We start from the raw sequence: 11,632 nt of genomic DNA, 5'->3' as shown, positions 1-11,632 counted from the left end.
TGTTGGAGCAATTACTTAAGCTTTCCTTGTCTGTAAAATAGGTACTATAATAATAACTACCTCATAGGATTATTGGGAAGATTAAATGAGTTAATAATTTAAGTATTTAGAAAAGTGCCTGACATATAGCTCTCACTAAATGTTAAGTAGTAATAATATTATTTTTAATTAGTATAGGTTACCACGTGGCTTTCCTTAAAACCTTTGGAAATAAGATAAATAACATTCCATTCTGTAAGTTAAGTTTTTTGGACTGTATGCACTGTGAGTCAAGAAAAGATATCTAATAGCATTTTAAAGAGGTAATATCGCTCCCAGGCTAGCAGGATCAGATTGTTGCCTGGTGAAATGTTAACATCTATAGAACATCAATACTAGTTGTGATAAGAATATAGAGGTTTATGTTTTCTCTCATAGCCTTGACCCACCTAAAGTCTATCCATGGGGCAGATGTCCTTGTGCATACCCCATCATTTCATTCCAGGTGGCAGATGTCTGTCCCTGATAAGCAAAGTCTGACAGCACTAAATATTTGAATCACGTTATGAATTCCTCTAATCCACCTTCTGATTATAGTTTGGCTTCTCATGTAGCTTAGATACATGGAGAGGCTATATAGACTGCAAAGCTTGGATAGCTGGTTGCATATCCAGTTGTCAATCTCACTGGAAATCGGTTAGCTTTCTGCTTCTATTTGTAAATCTTGGAAGTTTTGTTAATCTAGGTTTGCCCCTAATTTATAAATCCATTTTCTCTATAATGACTGAGTACATGGTTGAGCCTGCAACGGTGAGACCCAAGCCCTCGGCCATGTTCAATTCACGGAGGAAATGCTCCCCTCCCCTTCCTGCGCCCCACCCCCCCAGCCTGACTCTAATCAGTTTCTTGGGATCTACTCCCCTGCCTTTTTTGATCACGACACCACTAGCTCCTTTAATTCATTGGCTTGAATTTTCCTTATTGGTATTACCATAGATGGGGTGGCAGTTATAATTCTTTGCTATCACCTTTGCCAGTTTGCTGAGGAAAGGTGGAGCATTCCGATCTACTCTCCAGAAATAAGAATCCATTGTGTGGTGAGCAGGAAGACTTGATCATCACACTGTAAAAGTTCACTGCATGGAGCTATTGCTCTGATATGTGCCCTCATAGAACAAAAAGAGCTCATGAGGAACTAAAGATGAGCTAGCTCACGTCTCTTGTTTTACAGATGAGGAAATAGAGACTATTTGCCTAGGGCCTAATGTCTTTGTTGTTGTCAGTCGGTAAGTTGTGTCCAACAGTTTGTGACCTGATGGACTATAGCACGCCAGGCTTCTCTGTCCTTCACCATCTCCCTGAGTTTGCTCAAACTCATGTTCATTCAGTCAGTGATGCCATCCAACCATCTCATCCTCAGCCACCCCCTTCTGCTCTTGCCCTCAATCTTTCCCAGCAACAGGGTCTTTTCCAATGAATTGATTCTTTGCATCAGATGGCCAGAAGCTCCAATACTTCCAATGAATATTTGGCGGCTGATTTCCTTGGGATTGACTGGTTTGATCTCCTTGCTGTCCAAGGGACTCTCAAGAGTCTCCCTTATGCGGTCTTAACAGTTCCTTGTCTAAAGCTTGACTCTATTGGCCCAGACTCATGATCTGTCAGTAACATTCTTTCTACCCCCCAGTCTTATCCAACCAGTACAAAAATTTAACTGTCAAGCTCCTTTCTTTTCTATGGCAGCATTTCCCACTTTGTTACATACTGTGATAGCCAGGCTCACATTTGAAATACAAATCCATTATAGATTTCACTCTTATGTTTCTAACTGGATCCTTTGTATCCTCACTGATGCTGTCATCTTCTTGACCACTTTGGAGACAGATTTCATAGTAATTAATTGAATATATATATATATATATTTTTTGGATGAGCCCACAAGGCAGGAAGTTTCAGAGCTGGGTCCCCAGGTCCTTCAGACTTGCCGATGTTATTAGCTGAGTCACCTACCTGATCTATCTACTTTTATAATGATCAGAGCTCTTGAATTTCTCATATGCTGGGATCTTTTTTTTTTTTAAACTCTACATCCCAAACTGTAGACATATGATTTCATAATCTAATAATAAACTTCAGCAGTACCTCTTTAAATAATAATTACTGTATACCTCCAATATAATTATATTGTAATAAATCTATTAAAAATTTCAGGTTAACAGTACACATTCCTTTTAAAATTTTGTGTTTATTTTAATCGCAATAGAGATTTCTTTTCTAAACATTTTTCTTTTCTTTCTCCCCTTAACTTGCACTTTCCCTTCCTCCTTCTGCATGGGGTATTATGCGCTTTAAGTTTTTTCTTCCAATGGCAAAACTGTCTTACTAGCTTAGAATTATTTTTTACACATATTAAGAACATATTGAGTAGTAAGTTACAAATGAATGCACATTTTTCTTGTAGTGCATTTCTAAGAGGGAAGTGAGGCAGCAAATATAATTAAACATAAACAAAGCACTTTAATGTACATGCTCAGAGGATTAGTCAAGGAGCACTTCTTAGAAGTGTGTTTGGAACAAGATTTTAAGAGAAGGGGTCAGAAAAGGGGAAGCAAAACAAATTATTCTTTGGGAAGCTATGTTAGAAAAAGAGAGAATGGATCCTAACAAAAAAGAAGATACTCATTGCAGTATGGCTAAGCAGGCGCTTGGCTGGAATAGAAAAGGAATGTTGGGGAGTGGTAGTTGGTTAACTTACTGAAACGGAGATTCACAGACTTCCTCTCCACCTTTTGTCTGAATACTGTGCTAAACCCTAAGGGAAAACCAAAGAGGAGAGACAGTGTATGACCCGCAGGAAGTGATACTCTTGCTGATGTGACAGGGTGGCAGGAAGGTAGAGGAAGAATCTTGAAAGCCAGTAAGAGTGGCTTGGATTTTATGTAGTGTGTGATAGAAGGCCTTTTGGAGACTCTCATGTATTATCCCACCTTTATCATCTGCTCTGGAAAGAAAGATCAAACTGAGCAGGTGATTGGTTTCAAAAATCAATTTTGGTAGCTATAGCTAATCAAGTAGCAAAAGAACTTTTCTCCCCACAAATTATTTTGAACCAATTTAGATAAAAAAGTAAATGAGCTGCCTAAAATCTTCTGTCCACGGTTAACAATTAATGGAAAATCACTGGTTTGCTTTTGCAAGCAGCCCTTAATGTCAGTAACTCAGGCTGTTTTCCAATTTTGCAGTAAATTTTTTATACCAAAACCAATTTAGGAAGCAATTTAGTCCATGGGCTTTTTTAGTGGAAAGATGATGTGGGTAGTGTAGAATAATGACATTTTCTTATCCACATCAGAATATTAGCAAGTTACTAATGGCTCCATTTTGATACTGTCACTTTCAAACTAAAGGAAAGAGATCAAGTTGTTTATGGAAACATCTTGGATTATGTTAAAAATAGTGTAGCCTTGTAATAGTTGAGATAATAAATAATTCATGTTTTGCTTTGAGTGTGTCAGTTTATCTCTGTCTTGAATCAGACCTAAGAGAGAAAGTTTCCAGATTTCTGCTGCCTATCAAAGTCCTCTGGTAGTAGTTTGGTTTCCTGACCAGTTGTCAGAATGTAAATTTTAGTTTTTCCCTTTCTTCTTCTTCTTTTCATTCGCTTCTTTGCTACTTGCAAACTGTCCTGTGATTTCTACTATCTCCACTGGCATGCCAATGGAAGACTTTCTGAGATCACCGGTTTCCTGGAATGATATTTGAGGCATATTTAAATGCCTTATGATATTCCTGGGTTTCTTTGGACTTGGTCCTACATGGATTGGTGGTAGGTCTCTATAAGGCACCAGCATGAATATGACAGGAACCCTGGGGTCGAGGGTCAGATTGGATTGCAGCTGTCCACTTGTCACTTGAAAAGACTGCCTGGGAAAGACACTGTTTAAGGGGTAGCCCTCCAAAGCTGCCCGAACTTTTACGTTTGGATTCTCTTTTGCTTGGAGAAGAACGTCGGTGTAATATGGTTTCACCCCTGTTATGGCATTGATTTCATGTGCGTTGTGCCTGTCTGCCAGAGCTCTCCCGGTTAAAATGGGCTGGAAAACAGTTGCTCCCTGGACACCACTCACAAAGTTGCTGAGGAGAGAATACCACATCCCACCACTTATCGGGCTCAAAGTAACCTGTGGCCATAAACTGGCCAGGCTCTGGAGAGCTTCGCAGTTCCATGGCGAGGCAGGAAATTCAGCCTCTGTGTGATAGAGCTGAGAAAAGTAAATACTAAGAGTGATGTCTGGATACTTTGCCAGGAAGGTATACATTTTGCTGATGCAACAGTGGTTAGCTTCATTGCAAGGGGAGTTGCTGGAGTACAGAATAATATGCCTGATGCCGTCGTTACTCTGTATGGCCGAGTCAAAGTAACCGTTCATCTCAAATAACATGGATTCCGGGTGGGTATCATTCCCAGTGCAGCTGCTAGCATGACCCTTTTGCACCAGGCTTCCAGAAGAAGTTTTTAGCTCATAGAATGTGAGGTGTTTCGTTGGAGGATATGTTGGCCCATAAGGGAATCCAAAAATCTGATAAAATTCTGTGTAGGGAACTCTTGCTTCTTCACCCGTCCGAATATGGTAAGGACAATTAGAGCAATCGAGAGAGAAACTCAGCCAGTAATAAGGTTTTACTATCGTTCCGTGATTGGCCAAGTATTCCTCATATAAGGGCTCCATTGTTAGTTTTATTGTCTTCTAGCTGCAACCCTAAACAAGGAAGAGAAATGACATATAAAAACCAGTGCAGGAAAAATGAAACAGCGCTTTAATATGCTAAGTCATACTTTTCTTTAGAGGAAGTAGCACAATAACCATGGTAACGTCCTTTGACTCTCAAAGATAGTGATTTACTGTATACCCATAGTGAAAGTTCAAGATACTAATCCTGAGAATTAGACAAACGCTGGGGGAGGAGACAGAAGGGAAAGACATAAGAACACCTTTGTCTGTTTGATAGATTCTGAGGCAGAAGAACAAACGGGTTAACAGTGCAAGTTCTAGAAACAGATTGCCTTATTTCAAATCTGGGCTCTGCCGATCACCAGCTTTGTTACTTTTGGCAAGTTATAGAACATCTGGGAGCCACAGCTTCTTTTTTTGTGAAATGAGCATAAGAATAGAACCTGCCTCGCAAGATTATCTTGTGGATTGAATGATGGAATAAATAAAAAATGCTTTATTATGTGCCTGATACATATTAAGGACTCACTACATATTAGAGATGGCAAAAGTGAACATCGACATTTTAGGAATCAGTGAACTAAAATGGACTGGAATGGGTGAATTTAACTCAGGTGACCATTATATCTACTACTGCGGGCAGGAATCCCTCAGAAGAAATGGAGTAGCCATCACAGTCAACAGAAGAGTCTGAAATGCAGTACTTGGATGCAATCTCAAAATGACAGAATGATTTCTGTTCGTTTCCAAGGCAAACCATTCAATAGCATGGTAATCCAAGTCTATGCCCCAACCAGTAATGCTGAAGAAGCTGAAGTTGAACAGTTCTATGAAGACCTACAAGACCTTTTAGAACTAACACCCCAAAAAGATGTCCTTTTCATTATAGGGGACTGGAATGCAAAAGTTAGGAAGTCAGGAAACACCTGAAGTAACAGGCAAATTTGGCCTTGGAGTACAGAATGAAGCAGGGCAAAGGCTAATAGAGTTTTGCCAAGAGAACGCACTGGTCATAGCAAACACCCTTTTCCAACAACACAAGAGAAGACTCTACACATGGACATCACCAGATGGTCAACACCGAAATCAGATTGATTGTATTCTTTGCAGCCAAAGATGGAGACGCTCTATACAGTCAGCAGAAACAAGACCAGGAGCTGACTGTGGCTCAGATCATGACGTCCTTATTGCCAAATTCAGACTTAAATTGAAGAAAGCAGGGAAAACCACTAGACCATTCAGGTATGACCTAAATAAAATTCCTTATGATTATACAGTGGAAGTGAGAAATAGATTTAAGGGTCTAGATCTGATAGAATGCCTGATGAACTATGGACAGAGATTCGTGACATTGTACAGGGGACAGGGATCAAGACCATTCTGAAGAAAAAGAAATGCAAAAAAGGAAAATGGCTGTCTGAGGAGGCCTTACAAATAGCTGTGAAAAGAAGAGAAGCAGAAAGCAAAGGAGAAAAGGAACGATATACCCCTTTGAATGCAGAGTTCCAAAGAATAGCAATGGAAGATAAGATAGCCTTTGTCAGTGATCAGTGCAAAGAAATAGAGGAAAACAATAGAATGGGAAAGACTAGAGATCTCTTCAGGAAAATTAGAGATACCAAGGGAACATTTCTTGCAAAGATGGACTCAATAAAGGACAGAAGTTGTATGGACCTAACAGAAGCAGACGATATTAAGAAGAGGTGGCAAGAATACACAGAAGAACTGTACAAAAAAGATCTTCATGACCCAGAGAGTCACAATGGTGTGATCACTCACCTAGAGCCAGACATCCTGGAATGTGAAGTCAAATGAGCCTTAGGAAGCATCACCATGAACAAAACTAGTGGAGGTGATGGAATTCCAGTTGAGCTATTTCAAATCCTGGAAGATGATGCTGTGAAAGTGCTGCACTCAATATGCCAGCACATTTGGAAAACTCAGCAGTGGCCACAGGACTGGCAAAGATCAGTTTTCATTTCAGTCCCTAAGAAAGGCAATGCCAAAGAATGTTCAAACTACTGCACAATTGCACTCATCTCACATACTAGCAAAGTAATGCTCAAAATTCTCCAAGCCAGGCTTCAGCAATATATGAATTGTGAACTTCCGGATGTTCAAGCTGGTTTTAGTAAAGGCAGAGGAACCAGAGATCAAATTGCCAACATCCACTGGATCATCAAAAAAGCAAGGGCGTTCCAGAAAAACATCTCTTTCTGCTTTATTGACTATGCCAAAGCCTTTGACTGTGTGGATCACAATAAACTGTGGAAAATTCTTAAAGAGTTGGGAATACCAGATCACCTGACCTGTCTCTTGAGAAACCTATATGCAGGTCAGGAAGCAACAGTTAGAACTGGACATGGAACAAAAGACTGGTTCCAAATTGGAAAAGGAGTACGTCAAGACTGTATATTGTCACCCTGCTTATTTAACTTCTATGCAGAGTACATCATGAGAAACGCTGGGCTGGAGGAAGCACAAGCTGGAATCAAGATTGCCGGGAGCAATATCAATAACCTCAGATATGCAGATGACACCACCCTTATGGCAGAAAGTGAAGAAGAACTAAAGAGCCTCTTGATGAAAGTGAAAGAGGAGAGTGAAAAAGTTGGCTTAAAGCTCAACATTCAGAAAACTAAGATCATGGCATCCGGTCCTATCACTTCATGGTAAATAGATGGGGAAACAGTGGAAACAGTGTCAGACTTTCTTTTTGGGGGGCTCCAAAATCACTGCAGATGATGATTGCAGCCATGAAATTAAAAGACACTTACTCCTTGGAAGGAAAGTTATAACCAACCTAGACAGCATGTTGAAAAGCATATTACTTTGTCAACAAAGGTCCATCTAGTCAAGGCTATGGTTTTTCCTGTGGTCATGTATGGATGTGAGAGTTGGACTATAAAGAAAACCTTGTGCCGAAGAATTGATGCTTTTGAACTGTGGTGTTGGAGAAGACTCTTGAGAGTCCCTTGGACTGCAAGGAGATCCAACCAGTCGATGCTAAAGGAGATCAGTCCCGAGTGTTCATATGTTGAAGCTGAAACTCCAATACTTGGGCCACCTGATGTGAAGAGCTGAGTCATTGGAAAAGACCCTGATGCTAGGAAAGATAGAAAGTGGGAGAAGAAGGGGATGACAGAGGGTGAGATGGTTGGATGGCATCACTAACTCAGTGGACATAAGTTTGGGTAAACTCCAGGAGTTGGTGATGGACAGGGAGGCCTGGTGTGCTGCAGTCCATGGGGTCATGAAGAGTTGGACATGACTGAGCGACTGAACTGAACTGAACTGACATTTCAGCTCAGTAGTAGTAGTAGTATGAATCTCCCAGGTTGTCTAGTTGATTCTGATTTATTAGAGTCCAAAGACATAGTAAGGGTTTTGCATTTTGTTCATAATATTGTTCTTCTTTGTTTCTTTGCTGACTATGAAAGTATCTAATATATATACTGTATGAAGGTTTTGAGTGTGCTTGCATGTAAAATCAGCTATTTCTTCAAATCATTGGCAATAAGTAGGAGGTGGTTATCCTTTGGCAGGGACTAAGACCTTGGGATCTATTTTATTTAGTGGTAGAGACTTTTGGAGAAGGAATGCTTGAGTATTCTATGGGTTGTGGACCCTCATTTATTGACATTTGAGAGTTTTATTTCCAGTAGGTGGGTCTTATTAGAGCATTTTGGAAACTTTCCTGTTCTAGAGAGCAAATATGATCCTTTAGGATATTGCAAATAAATAATGTCTTGGATGTTAAGCCCTCAAAGTTGAAATTTTAAGTAATGATTTTTCCTTTACAAAAATATTCCTTTAGTATTATTGTTCTCAAGCAGCAACCAAGGGCATTATAATATAGTTATAGAAACATTTTTTAATATAAATTTATTTATTTTAATTGGAGGCTAATTACAGTATTGTATTGGTTTTGTCATACATCAACATGATTTTGCAACTATTATGTGTTTGTACAAAAGAAACTCTCCCAGTTTTGTTTATTATTAATATGCCCTTTGCAGTTTAAGAAGTGAGCATCAGTATTTCTTTATGGTTATATTTTGTACCTTTTCATTCCTGGTGAAAAGGTAATACCTTTTTACATGCTTATTGATCTGTAATATTTATTCTTCTGTGAAAGATGTATGATTCTTTATCACTTTTTGTTTGAGGTTTTTCTAATGGATTTGCAGTAACTTACGTATCAAGAGCATTAGCTGTCATATTTCTTGTTAATATTTTACCTGCTTTATAGAGCCTTTTAATTATGCTGATGGTATTTTTAATTGAACCAAATTTTACATTTTATGTCATCTAATTAATATTATGATTTTTTTTACTATTGTATTTAGAAAAGACTTATGCATCAAAGAGGAGTTTAAGTATTCCCCATAGTTTCTTCTACTATGTATGGTTTTTACGTTTACCACTTTGTCCAGGCAGCAAAATGGATAAAGCAGAAAATTCTAAAGGGACAAATTGACCATTGCAACAAAATTAATTTCTCACTTTTTGAAATTTAATTTACCACTTCAAAAATACTTATTACAGCCTCTCCTATAGAAGCACTTTGATCAAGTCCTGTCTTCTCAACCCAGGTCCCCTCAGTCATTACTGTATTTGGTATAGCCTGATCTCCAGGCCGAAACCTGCAGAGGTCCTTTACTAATCCTTTCCTGGGCAGAAAATACTTTAGGAGCGTCAGTCCAGCAGTTGATGGGATGTGACTTTACTCATGTCACCATTAGCCTAACGGCTGATATCTCTGCACTGACTCTGGGCACCACATACTCATCAAATTCCAGATTTCTCCTGACCTCTGACACATCAATTGGTCCACAGGATTGGGTGTTTGCCGCAGATGGCTCCTTAGTGCTGTATTTTCCTACTCCAAGGCTTCTTACTCCCTGTGAAGGTTTTCCTTGGGATCCTGCCTCTTCCCCTGATTAACCCTTGGCAATGGACCGATCACCTAGAACCTGGCACCGTCCCCTGCTTGATCCGGAGCATTGTTTTCTCCTTGGATCTGTGCCTCTCTCAGCCTTACACATGAGACTGGACCTAAGAATATCAAAACTTGCTGAAACCCAAGCCCAAAGTCTCACTTTGTTTTGATTATTGTGCGCTGAGTGTGGTCTGCCGTTGGGTGGTACACCCCATATCCAGATTATAACTCAGATTACAGTGTCAGCTCACCCACAGAAAACTTACAGATTGATTTGGCTAAAACGTTATGGAAGCAGTACCAAGAGACCCTTTTCTGCTTTTACTTTTTTTGTAGGGGAAGAGGGTATGGAGATCTCCATATGTAATAGTCCCAGAATTACCCTTCTGGTAAGGAGAAATCTTTGGGTTTTCAAGATAAAGGTGGTATGGAAAGTCCTGATTGCTTTTCTAAGCATCCTTCCTTTGCATCCCTCCGCTAGACTATCTTAGCCACGAATAATGCATCATTACTGTCTTAAAGGGGATCTTGAGAACTAGTGGCTTGGAGTCTCATTCTTGCTAATGGCTTTCAGGGCCAACCAACTGTGGCTCCCTATCGGCATGTCTTCACTTTTTCAGAAGATCTTTAATCACCCTTATCTGAAGGGGAAGCAGGAAAGAATTCCCACATGCTTTGAACTCTTACAGAATTTGTCGTTTATATCAGCAATTTGCCACTGATGACAGACCGTCTTGTGTTAACCTTTGGTATCTAGCCTTTCATTTTCCCCTAACCAGGTTGAGACCTGCCCTGTTTAGCCCCTGGACTACCTCAGGAACCTTGATTGGTTCACAGGCCGAGTTGGCTAAGACTTGTTTCCCCATCATCCTGTGTCCCTATCCCCCAGTTCTCTTCCTTCTGCTTTGTCCGGACTTGAGAAATAAATGCCTGCTGCCCTCAGCTGAGCAGATCTCCTGGCGGTAGGAAGTGGAGAGCTGCAGAACCCAGCTCCCAGTCTCCACCCCTAGTGAGTGGCCCCCTGGGCTACGGCCGTGGGAGGACCGCCTTCCTTAGTTTAACACCAATGATCCATACAGGAGGACAGTCTGCTTTCTCTTCACTCAGCCAGGATTTAGTGAGTACTGGTAAAGCACAGTTTGCACCAGAGTAGTTGGAAAATGAAGTCTGCCCTTCCCAATCTGTGCGCAATCTGTTAGCAGCTAAAAACAAGTGTTAGCAGTTATAATTACCATCATTTTGTCTCCACGCTTGGATCACATTCCAGGTGTTCTAGGAGTCGGTCCATTTCCTCTCTTTCCCCCTTCAAGTCTCATGCCCTGTTTCAAGTAGTTGTTTCAGAGGGCAACTCTGTTGTTAAGATTTGCCTCCTGTATCGGTTCAGAACTCTTTTTGCAGTTTGTGTCCATTAGTTTCTTTGAATTTGGCTGTCCCGAGTTAGAAAGACCTTGCCGAGGTGTGGCTGTGTCTAAGAACACTTGAATTGGTGCCATGGTAACGTTTGCAAAGTAGCTACTGCTAGGATACGGCTCTGACACTTATTACTTTATTTGCATTTCAAACCACCTGTTCCGAAGATGAAAATATACATGAATGCATATTCCATTCTGGATAAAAGCGTAATATCTTACTGTTTAAGTGAACATGTTGGGTTTTTTTCTCCCTCTGGCTCTGAGAATCAAATTCTGAGCTCAGAGCCTTTGTTCTGATCTAAAATAGGAGCCAGGCTTGGGATGTGGACAAGATCTGTTGGTTTCTTTACCTGAGGTGGTGCCAGAGCCCCTCCTTGGGAGGCTCTCCCTTCTGTGAGAGGGAGGCCCCTGCGAAGGGAGCAGAGACTTGACTTCCCCAAAGGGAGGCGCTTTCTACTAATAGTCCCACAGCTCCTGGAGCGGGGAGGAGCTCTATACTTTTGTCAAACCTGGGTTACTACGTGCTAGCAGTTTCCCTTCTCTTACACATTCCCTGGGATACTCTT

The 11,632-nt window shown here is 40.5% G+C and overlaps 1 protein-coding gene across 1 annotated transcript; it reads right to left on the bottom strand.

Annotated features, from left to right (window-relative positions):
• Nucleotides 1-2,471: 2,471 nt before the first annotated feature.
• Nucleotides 2,472-11,164, bottom strand: APOBEC4 (apolipoprotein B mRNA editing enzyme catalytic polypeptide like 4). Its single transcript, XM_040263819.1, has 2 exons — nt 10,887-11,164; nt 2,472-4,739 (listed from the first exon to the last, which is right to left on the bottom strand). Exon 2 carries the CDS (start codon nt 4,707-4,709, stop codon nt 3,606-3,608), a length of 1,104 nt encoding a protein of 367 aa, XP_040119753.1. The 5' UTR covers nt 4,710-4,739; nt 10,887-11,164; the 3' UTR covers nt 2,472-3,605.
• Nucleotides 11,165-11,632: the final 468 nt, after the last annotated feature.

Source organism: Oryx dammah, unplaced genomic scaffold (genome assembly GCF_014754425.2).
Source record: "Oryx dammah isolate SB20612 unplaced genomic scaffold, SCBI_Odam_1.1 HiC_scaffold_21, whole genome shotgun sequence".
In the NCBI taxonomy this organism is placed as follows: Eukaryota; Metazoa; Chordata; class Mammalia; order Artiodactyla; family Bovidae; genus Oryx; species Oryx dammah.
This window is presented reverse-complemented; position numbering and strand designations above follow the sequence as displayed.

Coding starts and splice junctions, on each gene's coding strand:
- APOBEC4 (XM_040263819.1), bottom strand. CDS start 4,709: ATGGAGCCCTTATATGAGGAATACTTGGCCAATCACGGAACGATAGTA.